The sequence below is a fragment of the Theropithecus gelada genome, chromosome 1 (assembly GCF_003255815.1).
Source record: "Theropithecus gelada isolate Dixy chromosome 1, Tgel_1.0, whole genome shotgun sequence".
NCBI classification, from domain to species: Eukaryota; Metazoa; Chordata; class Mammalia; order Primates; family Cercopithecidae; genus Theropithecus; species Theropithecus gelada.
In genome coordinates, this window is record NC_037668.1 from 63,257,325 (window position 1) to 63,276,363 (window position 19,039).

General features: G+C 41.8%; 1 protein-coding gene across 5 annotated transcripts in view; it reads right to left on the reverse strand.

The window, feature by feature from the left end:
• Positions 1 to 883: 883 nt before the first annotated feature.
• Positions 884 to 19,039, reverse strand: part of PSMB2 (proteasome subunit beta 2) — a 42,632-nt gene continuing 24,476 nt past the window's right edge. For 2 of the 5 annotated variants that reach the window (XM_025383940.1, XM_025383936.1), the window contains 3 exons: positions 10,583 to 10,745; positions 6,570 to 6,619; positions 2,915 to 4,709 (listed from right to left, as the gene is read on the reverse strand). In XM_025383940.1, coding sequence (XP_025239725.1) covers positions 4,602 to 4,709; positions 6,570 to 6,619; positions 10,583 to 10,745 — 321 coding nt within the window. In that variant the 3' untranslated portion in view covers positions 2,915 to 4,601. Of the gene's footprint in view, positions 4,710 to 6,569; positions 6,620 to 10,582; positions 10,746 to 19,039 lie in introns of all 5 variants that reach the window. The other 3 variants (XM_025383950.1, XM_025383930.1, XM_025383921.1) reach the window with 3 other exon arrangements.

A 19,039-nucleotide genomic window follows, 5' to 3' on the forward strand; every position in this document is an offset into this window, starting at 1 on the left:
TTTTTTGCAAACAAGTAGTTGTGAATTAAATGGAGAGTGTTTAGACTGGGTAAGCATTCCAATTTGGAGTTTAAAGACTTTCCTACTTTCTCTTAAAGGATCATAGTATTCCAGAATAAATATGAAAAGTTCAGTCTTTGAAAACATTCCATCCCATGAAGGAAGGTAAGTGAAGGCAAGCTGCAGGTTTCTCCTCCCAAACACACTAACTCATAATTCACACACTGGAGTAATCAAGCAGTAGACATTTAGAGAGAACCCAAGAATGCGCGTCTTTCTCTTGCTCGGGCACTGCTGCTGCTTTTGTCAAAAGGCCGAGAGGAACAGAAATGAAAGGACTCTGGGCTCCAGGCAGGGCAGACCTAGCGTGGCTGCTCAGCTACCAACACCAAGCTCTTGGGCCATTTCAGTGGCCTCTTCCATCTCTCAAAGGTTCCTGCCTTCCCATCCCCTCTCTAGTAGGGCTGAGCTTCCCTACCCTGAGGCAAAACAGCTGCTCTCTTCTCCAACCTATCCCCCCTCCCACCCCAAGCCTGGGAAGGAATAATTTGTTTTTCTGTGTATTAATCACCTGAAAGCAGATGGGAGCTAATCAGAACTCCATTCTGAACAGTGTTTGGCCAGGAGTGTTAAAGAATGGGTATATTCCCAGTGTTTTTTAAACTTCAGGAAATTGATTTAGGACAAATTGATTTAGGACACAGCTGGCATTTTAAAAACTAAAATCCAGCGGAAGAAAACAGAAGTTACCAGACCACACTATGTCATGACTACACACACACACCCTCCTCTGTAAGAAAAATTCCACAAACCAGTGCTTACCCTTCTTGTAGTAGGTATATATAGGTGTGAAGTCATGAGTGAACGACCAAGGCCATGTAAATTTAGTTGGAACACAGGCTTTATGAGGTGTAAAAGAGGGAAAGGAAAGTGGGGAGTTACATTAGGAGAGGATTATGGAATACCTAGCATGTCAAACCAAAGAATTGGGCTTTAGTCTCTTAAGTCATGGAAAACCACCAGAAAGTTTTAAGGGCAGAGAGGAATGGGAATGGATGGTGAAACTAGTTTTTTAAAGTATGGAGAGAGACCTGGAGAGGGAAGAGATTAAAAGTAGAGTGAAGTTAGGAGGCTGTTAAATAGTCTGAGAAACGATACAGGGTGAACCAGAGTAATGGGGATGGAGAGTTATAAAGATTTAGGCTGGGTGCAGTGGCTCACACCTGTAATCCCAGTGCTTTGGCAGACCAAGGTGGGAGGATCACTTGAGGCCAAGAGTTCAAGACCAGCCTAGGCAACATAGTGAGACCCTGTCTCTACAAAAAATTTTTACAAAATTAGCTGGGTGTGGTGGTGCACACCTCTAGTCCCAGCTAGTTGGGAGGTTGGGGTTAAGAGGTTCACTTGAGTCCAGGAGTTCAAGGCTGCAGTAAGCTATGATCGTGTTACTGCACTCCAGCCTGGGTGATGGAGCAAGACTCTGTCTCTGAAAAACAACAATAAAAAATTGTAATAAAATTAAAAGATTTAGGATGTAGAAATGCCAGAACTTGGTGGCTATGTAGAGACAGCAGATAAAGAATGGCATAAAAATGATGCCCAGCTAAATGCAATGTTGCATCTTGGATTATATCCTAGAACAAAAGGAAATTAGTGGAAAAACTGGTAAAATCTGAATAAAGCCTGGAGCTTAGTAATACTAATACACCAAACAATGTTGGTTTCTCAGTTTTGACAAATATACCATGGTATATAGAAGTTGTTAACATTATAGAAACTGAATAACAGGTATAAGGACCCTGTATTATCTTTGCAATTTTTCTGTAAAACCAAATTTATTCCAAAATAAAACACTTATTAAAAATAAATGATGCCTGGGTTTCTGACTTGGGCACTTGGGAAACCAGGTGGCTCTAATTCTCTAAGACAGAATGTCATAGAGGAGGTTTGGAGAGGGGCAGATGGTAAGGCTCAGTTTTAGACATACTGAGTTCGATGTCCCTAAATCTAGAGGGTGAGCTATCTAGGAATGAGTTGATTTGGAGCTCAGGAAAGAGATCCGGGTTGGCAAAACAACACGGAGAGTCAGGATGGGTTTGCAGGCTGGCCTGAGATTGCCCTGGGAACACTTATATTCAAAGGCAGAGAACCGTATGTCATCCCTGGTGAGGCCTGAATGCAGAAAAACAAGTTTACCAATCATTGTACACTTACTGAGCACTTACCACATGCCAGGCCCTGAACTAAATGTTTACCTATATTACCTCATGGAATTCTCCTATCTACCACATGGAATAGGTGCTATTTCAATCATTGTACAGATGGGAAAATCATGTAGCAGGAGAGCCTGGGCTTTAGTAGCAGAACTCCACTGGGTAGGGCATCAGAATCACCTGTGGCGCTATTTTTTTTTTTTTTTTTGAGACGGAGTCTTGCTCCATCGCCCAGGCTGGAGTGCAGTGGCGCAATCTCCACTCACTGCAAGCTCCGCCTCCCGGGTTCACGCCATTCTCCTGCCTCAGCCTCCTGAGTAGCTGGGACTACAGGCACCCGCCACCTCACCCGGCTAGTTTTTTGTATTTTTTTTAGTAGAGACGGGGGTTTCACCGTGTTAGCCAGGATAGTCTCGATCTCCTGACCTCGTGATCTGCCCGCCTCGGCCTCCCAAAGTGCTGGGATTACAGGCTTGAGCCACCGTGCCCGGCCACCTATGGCACTTTTAAAATAGATGCCTTACACCTAGGAATCTAGCTAAAAGCTCAAACCTATGCATATTCATGGTGGTGTTGGAGGTTGAATCAACTGTAGTGATGTGAATCATCTCTTTTCTCCCATTTACTCAACAATTAGCTTTCTTCTCATGGTATAAGGCATTTACCATTGGTGTATTAAACAGTGTAAAGACACCCAAATCTAATGTTAACCCAATACTTTAACATGAACGTTAGGATCAGTAGGTAGTATCTTAGATGACACATTTCATCACATACAAACCAAAAACCTATCTGTATATGGTATTAAGAGGAGCACAGAATTGGATAAAGTAGGGTTTATCCTAGTCTGAGACCAAATGGTTTTGGCATGTGGTTCCTAGACCGGCAGCATCAGTAGCAACTGGAAATGTAAGGTGAACATTCTGAAACACACATCTGGTTAAGAACCACTGTTTTAGTGACTTTAACCACAAAACATCTACATTGTTCCCTAAAGGTAGGCTAAGAGAAAAACGGGTATCTGGTTAACTGCCCATGATACATCAATCTAATGGAAAATTATGCAACTCTCAACAAGAAAAAGCATATCTATGTGTATTGATATAAAACAATTTCTAATATAGTGTTAAGTGAAATAAGCAATATGTAGAACATTAAAAATACTTTTTAGCCGGGCACAGTGGCCACGCCTGTAATCCCAGCACTGGGAAGCCAAGGCAGGCAGACTGCTTGAGCCCAGGAGTTCAAGACCAACCTGAATGACATGGTGAGACCCTGTCTCCATGAAAAACACAAAAACTAGCTGGGCATTGGTGGTGTACGCCTGTAATCCCAGCTACTCAGGAGGCTGAGATGGGAGGATCACTTGGCCCCAGGAGGCGGAGGTTATAGTGAGCCAAGATTACGCCACAGCACTCCAGCCTGGGCTAGAGTAAGACCCTGTCTCTAAATAAATAAATAAATCTAAAAAATTTAAAGGGGGCATGTGTCTGTATGTATGTACACATTACACAGTAAAAGAGTACCTCTTAAAAAACATAAGAAATTAGTAGCTGAAGTTTCCTCCCGGAAGGGAAGCCGGAAGCAGGTGACTGGATTATAGGGATGGGAGAAACATTTTTCTTTTTTTTTTTTTTTGAGACGGAGTCTCGTTCTGTTGCCAGGCTGGAGTACAGTGGCACAATCTAGGCTTACTACAACCTCTGCCTCCCGAGTTCAAGCGATTCTCCTGCCTCAGCCTCCCCAGTAGCTGGGACTAGGGGCGTGCGCCACCACACCCGGCTAATTTTTGTATTTTTAGTAGAGACAGGGTTTTACCATGTTGGTCAGGATGGTCTTGTTCTCTTGACCTCATGATCCGCCCGCCTCGGCCTCCCAAAGTGCTGGGATTACAGGCATGAGCCACCACACCCAGCTATGGAAGAAATATTTTTCACTACATGTTTTTGTACTGTTTGCATGTTTTATTAAGTGCATATATTATTCATTCAGATTAATTAATTTAAAAAAATTTAAGTTTAAGGGCAAACATAACCACTACTTTAGAGAGAATGGAGATATTAGCAAGTAAAATATATGAAAGAGCTAGTTGGAAAGGAACCAAGAGTGGAGTAGAACGTGCGGCCATCAGCTGCTAAAGGGTGCTGGGTGTTAACGGAGGGCGGAGCAGGGAGAAAAGTCAGACCTGGCAAAAAGATCAGTTTCCCTCCATATCTTTTCTGAGGTAATATTAGGTAAACTGAGACCCGGACCAGAGGGCTCAATTATATCCATAGTCATCTTTATTCTGAATTAACCATTTATCAAGAGTGCACCTGAAAAGAGTAGAAAAAAATAAAGGAGCCCATCAAAAAAAGTTCCCTGGCAAATGGGAGGCAGAGCATGATGTTAGGAGCCCTGTTTGGGGAAGGAAATGTTGTCCAGGTCATGGATGCCATTTTTGTCAATGATTCGAACACTGAAGGTTGGCAGATTCAGGATGAAGCGTTTCTGGAGCTGCAGAGAGACATGGAGGAAATCAGTCAACAAATAATTACTAACTATGTGCCAGGCTCTGTTCTAGACACTGGGGATACAAGCAAACAAAAATCCCTGCTTTTGTAGAACTGAAATTCTACTGGAGGCAGCTGGCAGTAGGGCACGAGTACTCTAGTGGTAGAGGGTACCAAACGGCAGTTGGAGGATCACTGAGAGGCAGGGAGGCTGAAATGGGAGATGCCGCTAAAAGCCTGTCTCTGGTCAGTCAGCTGATGAAAGAATGAGACAATCCAGTGTTCTGTTCCCCATAGTCTGTTACCCATCAGTCTGGTAAACACAGACGTCTCTCTTAAAATGTCTCAAGATAATAAGCTAACAAAACGTGATTGCCCTCAGAACAAAGCAGAGGCCAGGAGCAGTGGCTCAGGCCTGTAATTGGGAGGTTGAGGTGGGAGAATATCTTGAGCCCAGGAGTTCAAGATCAGCCTAGGCAACATAGCAAGACCCCATCTCTTAAAAACAAAATAATGAGGTGGGTGTGGTGGTGCCTGTCTGTAGTCTCAGCTACGTGGGAGGATCGCTTGAGTTCCAGAAGTCCAGGCTGCAGCGAGCTATGATGGTGCCACTGCACTCCACTCCAGCCTTGGTGACAAAGCGAGACTCCATTTAAAAAAAAAAAAAAAAAGGGAGGGGGGAATGGGGTAGGCACTGTGGACTGAAACCAAAAGGCTTGTGTAAGAGGCAAACTGACATTACTCCCAATGCTTCTGCTCTTATCTTCCTACTCTCTTACTAAACCATGAGTTCAAGTTCATCCTTAAGCCACAGGAACAGTAAAAGAATGAAAAAACTAATGTGGCTGGCTTTTGACCTCCCCATCCTCCATCCATTCCCAAAGCCTTAGACTCTAAGGAGAAATATTAGAAAGGGTGTGTTCTGTAATCTTGGCCTCACAAACCAAAGTCTACTCTCGCCTTCTGCCCAAAGCTTCCTAGTTGCTTTCTATGGCCTTCCTGAATTCTTAGGGAAGGCTTTCTCTCCAGATTACAAAGACTCATGCACTATTAAGGGAGCAGGCAGTATGGCAATTCCAGGTGGCACAAGAACAGAGCAGGTACAAAGTCTAGGGCAGGGCCGGGCGTGGTGGTGGCTCACGCCTGTAATTCCAGCGTTTTGGGAGGCTGAGGCAGGCGGATCACCTGAGGTCAGGAGTGGCCAACGTGGTGAAACTCTGTCGCTACTAAAAATACAAAAAATTAGCCGGGTATGGTGGTGGGCACCTGTAATCCTGCTACTCAGAAGGCTAAGGCAAGAGAATTCCTTGAACCCAGAGGCGGAGGTTGCAGTGAGCTGAAATCGTGCCACTGCACTCCAGCCTGGGCAACAAGAGCGAAACTCTGTCTCAAATTAAAAAAAAGTTTAGGGCAGAAGTTCTTCAAGTACAGCCTCAGTACTTGATGCAAACCTGTACTTTGCTACCACCTGCAGCAAAATCACCTACAATTGCCAGTTAAAGCAGAGCTTCCCAGTTTGTACCTCAGAACAGTGGAATCAGAATTGAGGGTTGGGCAGAGATGGCAATCTGTTTTAACAAGTTTCCCAGGTGACACTTATACACACTACAATTTGAGAACCACTGGTTTGGATAAACCAGAAAGAATTAAATTATAAAGCTGACATTGAGGAGGTAATCTGTGAGAGAAAAATGAGCTTGCTACCCACACCAAACTCTATCCCTGGTAGCAACTTCACATCTGGTTAGTGGGTATGTATTACACCTTCTGGCAAAAATCAGAAAAAATATAACCGAGGAACAGGAACAACACTGGCAAACAGAGACACAAACATTCCTTTCAGGATCCCATGGGAACTACTCACCTCCTCCAGACATTTCCTAAGAAGCTCCACTGCCCTCTCACGTGAGATAGCTGGAAGAGAACACAGAGACCAAGCATTCCGGTGCTGTCATTAAATCCAACTCTCAGCAGCTTTTGATTAAGTTTCAAATCTTAATCAAAGCTGACTTCTTCAGGCCTGGGTGCCACACAAACGGCAAAGGCAAAAAATGCTTTGCCTTCTAGTCTGCAACCAACTTACTCCACATGCAGCTGGGGGTGCCCCAGACCCAGTGCTCCAGCAGCTACAAGCCATTGCAAATTGATTTGCTACACTGAGGGTAAGCATGAAGGAATTCTGCCTCCCCTGGCCAGGGCCCGCCTCTGAAGAAGTCCAGCAGCCTGTCTCTCTTTATCATAACCCACCCTTTTCACTCCCCCATAGTCCAGGGTTTAAATCAATTCCATCTGCCCTAGTCAGCTGCAAATCAGGGAAAGAGAGGACAGGGTCAGAATTTCAGCCTTGTTTTCCCAGCTGGGTCTCTGTTTAACAATGGGAAGAGAATTCATAGGATGGGGCTAAGACTTTGCCAAAACAGGAGCCAAAGGAACTGTCTGTGGGCATGGCAAACTGGGATGACATGTTATGCACTCGGGCTTCAGGGGTGGCTAGTGGTTATTTTGGTGGGCAAATCAGCTGAATTACTGACAGATGCCAAATCAAGAAAGTCACTGGGAGGCCAGGCTAATTCTTTTCAGGATGTGGCCTGGAGCTCTAGTGTGGCTAAGGTTGAGCGAGAGGGCAGCACCAAAGAATGAACATGCCAGATTCTTATGATACTGACAGTGAAGAATGGAATGTAAGGAGAGAAGTGGTTATCTGTGCTTCATCTATAGTCTGTAAAAGCTAAGAATTCCAAAGTACCCATTGCCCACAGAGGCTAAAGTTGAGGTTAGGATTGGGGTCAGAAGATGGAACTTAGCACAAAAACATCCCTGTGTCTGGGAAGTCCTAACCAGAGCACTTAGGCAAGAGGAGGAAATAAAGAGTACCCAAATTGGAAAGCAGGAAGTCAAATGTCCCCATTTGCAGGTGACATGATCTTCTATACAGAAAAACCTAAAGACCCTACCAGAAAACTCTTACATCTGATAAATGAATTCCATAAAGTTGCAGGATACAAAATTAATATACAAAAACCAGTGTTTCTATACACAAACTAGCTGAAAAAGAAATCAAGAAGGCAATCCCATTTACAATAGATACAAAAATCAAAGAAACTAAAATACTTAGGAAGAAATTTAACCAAGGAGGTAAAAGACCTCTATAACGAAAACTATAAAACACTGATGAAGTAAGTTTAAAAGGATACAAATGAAATGGAAATATACCTCATGCTCATGGATCAGAAGAATTAATATTATTAAGATGACAACACTACCCAAAGAAATTTATATATTCAATGCAATCCCTATCAAAACACCAATGACATGCCTCACAGAATTAGGGAAAAAATCCTAAGATTTGTATGGAACCACAAAAGACTCTGAATAGCTAAAGCAATCCTAAGCAAAAAGAACAAATCTAGTAGTTGATACCACTACCACACTTCAAAATATACCACAAAGTTGTAGTAACCAAAACAGCATGCTACTGGCATAAAAACAGACACACAGACCAATTAAACAGAATAGAGAAATTAAGAAATTAAGCCACATATCTACATTTGACTTTTGATGAAGGTACCAAGAACACACATTGGGGAAAGGACAGTCTCTTCAATAAATGGTGCTAGAAAAACTGGATATCCATACACAGAAGAATAAAACCAGACCCTCACCTCTTACCCTATACAAAATTCAACTCAAAATGGATCAAAGACCTCAATTTAAGACCCGAAACTAGAAGAAAACACAGGGGAAAAGCCTCAGGACATTGATCTGGAAAAAGATTTTATGAATAATCTCATGAACACAGGCAATAAAAGCAAAAATAAACAAATGGGATTATATCAAACTAAAAAATGCTTCTGCATAGCAAAGGAAACAATTGAGCGAAAAGGCAACTACAGAATGGGAGAAAATACATGCAAACTACTCATCCAACAGGGAGTTAACATCCAGAAAATGTAAGGAACTGAAATAGCTCAATAGAGAACAAAAATTCAATTAAAAAATGGGCATATGATCTCAAAAGACATTTCACAAGACATACAAATGGCCTACAAATATATGGGAAAAAAATGCTCAACATCACTAATCATCACAGAAATGTAAATCACAACTACAATGAGGTAACATCTCATCCCAGTTAGGAATAGCTATTATCAAAAAGACAAAAAATAACAAATGCTGGCAAGAATGTAGAGAAAAGGAAATTCTTTACACACTATTGGTGGGAATGCAAACTAGTATAGCCACTAGGAAGAATAGTACGTTGGTCCCTCAAAAAACTACAAATAGAACTACCATATGATCTGGCAATCCCACAACTGGGAATTTATCCAAAAGAAAGAAAACCATTATATTGGATGAAATCACTATATCACTGGGGAAATACTGCACCCCAGTGTTTACTGCAACACTATTCACAATAGCCAAGATATGGAATCTAGGTGTCTGAGAACAGATCAATGGATACAGAAAATGTGGTAGATATACACCATGAAATACTATTCATCCATAAAAAAGGAAATCCTGTCATTCAATATGAATGGAACTGGAGGATATTCTGTTAAATGAAATAAGCCAGGAACAAAGTTAAAACACTGCACGTTCTCACTCATATGTGGAAGCTAAAAAAGCTGATCTCATAGAAGTAAAAAGTAGAATAGAGGATACTAGAGGCTGAGAAATCCTCTGCAAGGGCTGGGGGACATTTGTTAAAAGATACAAAATTGGCCGGGCACAGTGGCTCACTCTTGTAATTCCAACACTTTGGGAGGGCAAGGCAGGTGGATCACTTGAAGTCAGGAGTTCTAGACCAGCCAGACCAACATGGTGAAACCCTGTCTCTACAAAAAATACAAAAGCTAGCCAGGCGTGGTGGCACATGCCTGTAATCCCAGCTACTTGGGAGGCTGAGGCACAAGAATCACTTGAACCTGGGAGGCGGAGGTTGCTGTGAGCCGAGATCACTCCACTGCACTCCAGCCTGGGTGACGGAGGGAGACTCTGTCTCAAACCAAAAAAAAAAGATACAAAATTATGGCTAGACAGAGGAATAAGCTGTACTGTACTGTTCTATACCACTGTAAAATGACTATGGCTCACAATATATAGTTTCAAATAGCTACAAGGAGGATACTAAATGTTCCCAACACAAAATGATAAATGTTTGAGATGATCGATATACCAACTACCCTGATCTGTTTACATGTATTGAAACACCATGATGTACTCTATGAATATATGTACAATTATTATTTGTCAATTACAAAATAAAATTTTTAAAAAGCATCCCTGTATCAGAAGTTTTGCCAAGCTGACGCTTTATGGACAAGCACAGCGACAGCTTTTTCTTTCAAGAGGGGGCAGCCATTGGGTGACAACCAAGGGAAGGTTCAGATTTGTAGCCTTAGAAAGCTTTGATGTTTAAGCAAAGAAACCTTCAGCTGACATGCTGGGGACCTGTTCATCCTCGCAAGTTCAAAACAAATATACAGCTACTTGCTTTACCCACTCATCCTTTACTGAGATGCCAATAAGCAACTAGGCAAAGCAAAATAAGTGAAAAAACTTGAACTCTTAGAACTGAAGAGCTTTAGAACCCAATAAAAATGTTTTATTCACTATGACATCTATTCCAAACCTCCTTCGAAACAAAACCCAGCTCTAGAGATACGTACTATCTCATTTTGCCTGGCAAAAAATGGGACTTACATCAGCTTTTGGAAGACCGACAGAAGAGTGAAGCTTCCAGAGGGGGACCTGCTTGTGCTTCTTAGGATCTATCCTATTCAAGCCCTGCCACCCAACTCCAAGGGTGGACAAACCTGGGAAGCAGCTGAGGGCAGGGCTCTGCCACTGCTCCCTCCCTAGAGTGTTAATACTTACTTGGTGTGTAGTATCGGTCTAGGATACTGAGAGTCAGGAAGGCACCATAGCCATGGGCTGCAAAAGGGGCCTTGGCCAAGGCTGCAAGGTAGTCCATGTAATAGAGCGCTGGCCCTTCATGCTCATCATAGCCAGCCAGGAGGAGGTTCACATGATATGGGGTCTGCAAAGAAAAGATATGGTAAAGTGATAACTAAAACAGAACACCAACATCTCTTCCCATGGCAAATGAGAATATTCTGACTCTTGAAGAGAAAGAAAATATTAGCAGCAACTGAGTAAATCACAATGAAGTAAAAATGTAGGGAAATCTAGAGGACCTGGAGTATGGTAACAGGCCAAGGGATATCGGCTTGTTCTCTTCGAACAGAAGGGCATTTGGAGCACTTTAGGTATATGAAAAAGCTGCCACCTTCTTAAAGTCCACGGATGAGAACCTGTATAAAAGCACTTCTTCAAAAGTATTTGATAGCAAAACAGAGTGACTATAGTTAATAATAGCTTAATTGTATATTTTAAAATAACTAAAAGAGTATAATTGGATTGTTTGTCACACAAAGGAGGAATGATTGAGGTGAGAGATACCCCATTTACCCTGATGTGATTATGACACATTTTATGCCTGTATCAAAATATCCCATATACCCAATAAATATATACACTTACTATGAACGCACAAAAATTTAAAACAAAAAAAAAATTTTTAAGCACTGGAAAGGCAAAGCATAGGTGCTCTTTTGTCATTCCTAATTGTTGAAACCAATAAACAATTCTGAGAGTGCCAGGCCACGGACTGAAAAAAGCAGATGCTCCAACCACATCAAATGAAATAAACAAACTCAGTCTGGGCATCTGGACCAATCCCAAATGGTAAACTGTATGCCCACTACTAAAAAAACAACTTATAGCTGGGTGCAGTAGCTCAGAGGTATAATCCCAGCACTTTGGGAAGCTGAGGTGGCAGGCTTGCTTGAGCCCAGAAGTTTGAGACCAGCCTAGGTAACATAGTGGGACTTTGTTTCTACCAAAACACTAAAAAATTAGCTGGGCATGATGGCGCACACCTGTGGTCCCAGCTACTCAGGAGGCTAAGGTGGGAGGATCACTTGAGCCAAGGAGGTCAAGGCTACCGTGAGCCGCGATTGTGCCACTGAACTCCAGCCTGAGTTCAAAAAACAAGAGAAAGAGAGAGAAAAGAAACAACTCATGGGGTGGGAGGGATAGTAAGTCTCAAATATTTAAGTCAAATCACCAGACTTAACTGAAAAGTAATTTTGAGACAAATAAAAAGCAATAAAAAATAATTATAACTTGGATTTATAGGTATCTTTTCTTTGTATTACCTGCAAATCTAAAAACATGAGTTTTATAGAGAACCGTGACCGAGTCTGTGTTGCTCTTCATCTCCAAATGGATGATTATTTTTTTCTACACCAGCTGCGCCATTTACCATGTTAAATTCAGTCTGATGCCCCCAGGCATCAGGGGTGGGACTTCGATTTTATATGGCTTTCTTTTTCTCTGCAGGATGTGTTTCTCCTCTTGCATTTACTTCAGCGGGGAGTACGCAGGCCTTGCCCATGGATATGTCCTCATCCCTAAATTTGTGTATGTATTTAATTAAACGCACAGTAAGTGAGACACCTCATTATGAAGCATGAAGTGTAACAGCTAATGGTCCTAAAAGTGGCATTTAACATTCTTTGAACACTGATTAACACGGCCACTTGGCAGCCTTAAAAAACTCATGGTTTTTGCTTTTTTCGGGGGGAGGAGTTGGGAGGGGAGTAACAGGATTTTGTTCTGTTGCCCAGGCTGGAGTGCAGTGGTGCAATCATAGCTCACTGCAGCCTCAAACTCCTAGGCTCAGGCGAATTTCCCACCTCAGCCTCCTGAGCAGCTAGGACTATAGGCACCTACCACCATGCCCTGCTAATTTATTATATTTTTTTAAGAGATGAGGTCTTGGCTGGGCACGGTGGCTCACACCTGTAATCCCAGCATTTTGGGAGGCTGAGGCAGGCAGCTTACTTGAGGTTAGGAGTTTGAGACCCGCCTGGCCAACATGGTGAAACCTTGTCTCTACTAAAAATACAAAAATTAGCCAGGCGTGGTGGCACGAGCCTGTAATCCCAGCTACTTTGGAGGCTGAGTCATGAGAATCACTTGAACTTGGGAGGCAGAGGCTGCAGTGAGCCGAGATGGTGCCATTGCACCACTCTAGCCTGGGCAATAGAGCAAGACTCTATCTCCAAAAAAAAAAAAAAAAAAGAAATAAAAAGAGAGATGGGGTCTCACTATGTTGCCCAGGCTGGTCTTCAGCTTCTAGGCTCAAGCAATCCTTCCACCTTGGCCTCCCAAAGTGCTGGGATGACAGTCTTGAGCCATCGTGCCTAGCAGGAAACTCATGTTATATACTTAATTGGAATTCTAAGCCAGCTGTGCTAAGTAGGAAGGATTCCTAACATCACCTGGAGATTACAGAGTAGTCCTCACCTCCAAATAAGTTTCTGTTTTAGTGATAAGACAGTGGGTAGTCCCAGAGAGAAATAAGTTGACCAGCAGTCAAGACTTCTGAGAAGATCATTATCTACCTATCGTATTTCCCAATGAGTAGTGTGCTGCACTCTGCCAAGCTCTGGAATTCTCTGTGCATTCTGAGTACTTTCTTAGTAAATCTGACCTTAGGCAAAAAACTTAATTCCTATGAGCTTCTGGGTTTTTTTTAACATGTAAAACTGGGTTAATTAATCTTTCTCCTTTCTATCTTCTAGGGAATATAATGAAAAAAAATAATAATGGTAAAGCATCCCAAACTCTGGAAGAAAAGATGCTACCAAAAGTCCTACTATATTAACTACATCCCAGTCTGTTTTTGAAAGCTTATCACTTTAAACAACAACAAACCTGCTTTAATTAGCTCCAGATTTTAACAACGCTATTAGTTATATACAAGTGTGAAAACAGTACTGCAAAATCTGGCAGACATAGAATATCTTGGTGTTCTTACAGTTTAAATTAGAAGACAGAATGAGGGAGGAAGAGAGGCAGAATAGCAAAGAGAAACTGGTTTCCCTCCCCAAGAGAATTAATAATACAGTCTTTTACCTATCACAAAGTAAGTTAAATCTTTTTGCTAAGAGGATAAACTCTACTCTTCTCTACTAACTAGCCAGAACACTCGCTGTATAGTTAGCCAAGACAATTTCATCAAGTTGCAATGGTATATTAAGTATTCCCCCAGATACTCAGAGGCCTTAACAAGCAGAACCCAGATGTTTTGTCTTCAATGAAGATCTTGACCATACTATGAGATTCAATTGTTTAGAACAATAAATGTTATTTAAAATCCACTACCAGAAAATTTTAGATGAAAAAGGATGTCAACAGAATTCCAGAAGCAAACTGCATCACTTAATTGGTCTATATAGTATCATTTACTCATGCTTAGGCATCTGACGCACACGTACACTTACCAAAGTTGGTATTCAGAAGCTACAACTCCTGGTATTGAAGATAACTCACAAATTATTGTGTGACTTTGAATTATCAACTTTTGCATGTGTGAGATGCTTAAGCATAAATAAATGGTGTTATCTAGACTAATTAAATCAATACATCTGTGCAACAACTTGCAGTTTGTGAAATTCTTCTCACAATGCTCCACCAAAGATCTCTGGCTTGGCTGGGCACAGTGGCCCACGCCTGTAATCCCAGCACTTTGGGAGGCCAGGGTAGGAGGATTACTTGAGCCTAAGAGTTCAAGACCAGCGTAGGTAGGATGGCAAGACCCTGTCTCGATGGGGGAAAAAAAAAGCTAGGTGAGGTGGCTATTTGGGAGGCTGAGGCAGGAGGATCCTTAAGCCCCGGCATACAGTGAACTATGATGCCCCCACTGCACTCCAGCCTGACTGGCAACAGAGTAAGACCCTATTTCTACCAAATAAAAAGAAAAGTCACTAAACAAATGTGAGAAAGCAGTAAGTGCTACTTCTGAGAAGTGGTTCAAGTTTAAGTCAACTGCCAGCATCTCCATGAATGTACATTTATTGTTGCTTTTTGCTAGGCTTGGGTTCTTCTCTTTCTACCTCCCTCTAGACACGGGGTGCTAAGTAAAGAAAAGCTTAGGATATAGGCTAGGCATTCAGAACTGAACAAAGAGGGGACCAATAGCATAAATAAATAAGAAAGAGTTGGACTGTGACTGTAGAAAAGTTAGTCATTTAATCTCTCTGAATTTTAATTTCTCATTTAAAACACGGGATGATCCCTACTACCAAAGGGCTGCTGCAGTGAGGATTCCAAAAGATAATGCATGTGGATAATACGTATAATGCCCGAAACAGTAAAGACTCTATAAACAATGCAAGTATCAGGAGAAGCCCAATTACTTCTGGCACTGAGATATGAGGGAAATTCCTATGTGTCTTCATAAAGGGATATGGAGGGATGTTAGTGCCCAGCACAGTGCCTGACACATGGTAGAAAAGCAGTAAATGAGTTTCCTCCTCTCTCATTCCTGGGACTCTTTCCAGAGGCCCTAAGGTAATGCTGTTCAGTGTCACAAGCATTTGTACTAGACACTTAGAGCATCCCTACTTCTTGGTCAACCTCCCTAACCATGTCATTTCTTCCCTTGTAAATATGTCTATCCTGAGTGGTAAAGCTACTTTCTAGACACTTTTTCATCAGTTCCCTTTGTTCCCCATGATCAATATTACATACTTAAGGATTTGCCTAATTATTCTGGGGAAATGAAAACATTAATCAATAATGAGAGCACTGCCAGGGATCCTCTTTACAAAGAATCTCTTACAAAGTAATCCTTTGCAAAGATCACCAAGAATCTTTTAAAATGAAATCTCTATTCTGTACATGATATAATCTAGCCTTTGGTTGTCTCCACTACTCTAATTGTTTAGATAGTAAGTCTAAGTAGTAAGACAAAGTTATGAGGTCCCCGAGGGGAAGAACTGTAACATACAAGACTAGGCTTCTTCCACAGCATAAGCTAAGACTGAACATTATATATAGTACTGAATTAACCTAAACATCCAAACATTCATTCAAGTGAACCCAAACATTTAGCTAAGATACTCTCTACCCAAAGGCCTTGGCAATCACCATCGATGGTCTGCAATGCAAACACCAACATGTTTAAAGTTGTGTCTAATTGATATACAAAGAAAATATTTTAAATGAACCATCCTGGGACTCAAAATGAATTTTAGCTTCTAGCATGAGGTACCACCAAAATTTTTCCTCTTAATAGAAAGCAGTGAAGGTAGGGTGAGGACAAAACTAGACATATGTATCTTTTCCTCCTTTAATGAGTATGTGATATGAGTTTATTTTTTCACAGTGAAGTGCATTTAGGTCATTTTGAGATTTCTTCATCTATACAGTAAGGATAATAAAAGTACCCATCATTATAAGGTTGTGGTAAGGTTTAGATAAATACATGTAAAGTGCTCAGTGCAATGCCTGATAAATTGTAATAATGCAGATTGACTATTACCACAACACTACCACCACCACTCTTAGGATTTGACTGCATTATCAACAGATTTGACTAGATAGTAAGATCAAGAAGTGGGCTACAGAGAGCCAATAAAATTGTCCAACTTTTGTTGGTTACTAAAAGATCAAATTTAAGAAGAGAGGGGAAATGGCCAATAAGCACATCTCTTTTTTTTTTTTTTTTTTTTTTGAGACGGAGTCTCGCTCTGTCGCCCAGGCTGGAGTGCAGTGGCCGGATCTCAGCTCACTGCAAGCTCCGCCTCCCGGGTTCACGCCATTCTCCGGCCTCAGCCTCCCGAGTAGCTGGGACTACAGGCGCCCGCCACCTCGCCCGGCTAGTTTTTTGTATTTCTTAATAGAGACGGGGTTTCACCGTGTTAGCCAGGATGGTCTCGATCTCCTGACCTCGTGATCCGCCCGTCTCGGCCTCCCAAAGTGCTGGGATTACAGGCTTGAGCCACCGCGCCCGGCCAGCACATCTCTTATGTACTTCTTTCTGAGACTGAAATAGAGTTCTTAAGTACCTCTGAGCAACTGAGCCCTGCAGAACTGAGCTCAGTGCCACTTTAGACTCTTGTATATTTGGGGGTGGGGATGTGCACTGCACACATGCAAACTTTACTTAAGTTAGATGAAGTGTTTCCTTCCCTCCAACTCTTGTGCATATGACTCCTTGTATATTCCCTCTCTTATGAAAAAGAAACACTGTAGTAAAATTAAGAGTGTGAAAATCCATAAATTTTACAGCTAAAGAGAACAGTTGTGATAAATACACTGAAACAACAAAATCAGCGACAAGAGTCTGGGCGGTGACAAGCAGCGGTGTGACATCTGGCGGAAGCTAAAGTCACAGCAAGGGGGAGAGAGGTGGGCGTGAGGAAGCATCCTGCCAAGCGTGGACACAGAAAAAGAGAGGAATTGACAGTCTTCCTTTGGAGCCAGGCCAGCCTTTGCCACCTCTAATTGAATGGGACGACACTGCTATGAGTGAGGTGCTTTGGAGAATGGTGCAATTTCTTTTTTGACGTGTTGCACCTTGGAATGCTAAGCAGTGAGTGAGGCATACCTTCATTCCTAGCAGGTCAGTAATTTGGAAGAAGATGCAGAACCGCCAATGAGACAAATGAGTTGTCTAGAGATGAGTGTTTTCATAAACAGACTTCTAAATATACTAAACAGAGACTGGACTTTGAAAGGAACAGTCCATCTGCTATTTCTTTTAGTCCAGGGGATTGTCAAAACTGCCTAAAATTCCATCTTTAGCACTGAGAGGATTTCATGAAAATGCAGTTTACAGACTTGGATGGGATAGAAAACCTCAACTAGTTTACCCAGTATTCCTTTTACAAATGTGGGGATTAAACTTCAAAGAGGAAACAGTAACTTGCCCTAAACCACACAGGTAATTAGCATCAAGAGTCAGGTCCAGAATTCAGGCCTCCCAACTGCAAGTCCTATATGCTTTTCCAGGAAATCATGCTGCCTCCACAAAATGGAAATTAGTGTAAAAATATGATTTGGTATGTAAATGCCATTACACACTCAAATATTTCAGAATGCACTATTTTGCATCCTAGCATCTATTGCTCTCTATTTCACTTATCACATCTTTATATGACCAATAACATTTTAAGGATTTTGTTTATTTTGGGAGACAAGGTCTTGCTATTTTGCTCAAGTGAGTGCAGTGGCTATCCACAGGCGCACTCATAGCACACTATAGCCTCAAACTCCTGGGCTCAAGGGAATCCTTCTACCTTAGCTTCCCAAGTAGCTGGGACTATAGGTGGGTGCCTCCATGTCTGCCTAATATTTTAAGTTTTAAAAGGGCAAATTTAATATCATACAATTATGACTCCTCTACAGGGTCTAAAACGATGTAGTAGTTCAATAAATACCCATGATGATAGATTATCAACACCTTAACTGCTTTGCCAATCACCAATTTTTCAATTTCACTAATAAATAAAATGAATCAATTGTTATTTCTTACACCAATGTTCTGAACTCTAGACTTTGTTTGCAATAACCAACAAAATTCACTAGCTATCTTTTTTGGGTGGGTTTGGTGGTGTAATTTTAAAATCTCAATTTCCATTTTGCCATTTTAATTAAAGAAGGACTTCATATGTGAATTGGAATCCCCTATTTCAAACACTTAAAAAAATCTCAAAGCTTTCAGCAACTTCCAATTATTGTGACCTAGTACCTTTCCTAGCTCTAAAAGACTATGGTTCTATGGATGGGGAATCGGGTGGAGAACGACCTATCCTTAATGCCTAAGCAATATGGAATCATTTATACTTTTTTTGTTGTTGTTGTTTTGAGACAGTTTTGTTCTGTTGCCCAGGCTAGAGTATAGCGGCACGATCTCGGCTCACTGCAACCTCTGCCTCCCGGGTTCAAGTGATTCTCCTGCCTCAGCCTCTGGAGTAGCTGGGATAACAGGTACACGCCACCACACCCAGCTAATTTTGTATTTTTAGTAGAGATGGGGTTTCACCATGATTGCCTGGCTGGTCTCGAACTCCTGACCTCAAGTGATCCATTCACCTCGGCCTCCCAAAGTGCTAGGATTACAGGTGTGACCCACAACGCCCGGCCTTGAACCCTGACTTTAATCCTCTTGGCTATATTCCTTTTTAAGGAAACCCATGTGTAGATTCAATCTCTTTTAGCCTTAAGTAAAAAATACGCAGTTTATAAAAGGCTTCAACCAAATTCCATGAGTTCCCTGGGACCACAACACAGAATAATTATGAAATGGGTAGATGCCCCAACTAACATCATTTCCACATTTGGAATGTGAATAAGTTCAATAAATGTTTACTTAGCATTTATTACATGAGAAGCATCGTGCCACATGATGAAGATGGGAGTCTGGATCTGAAAGGCACTCACAAGGTAGATGTGGGTAGGAAGGACTCCAGACAGAGG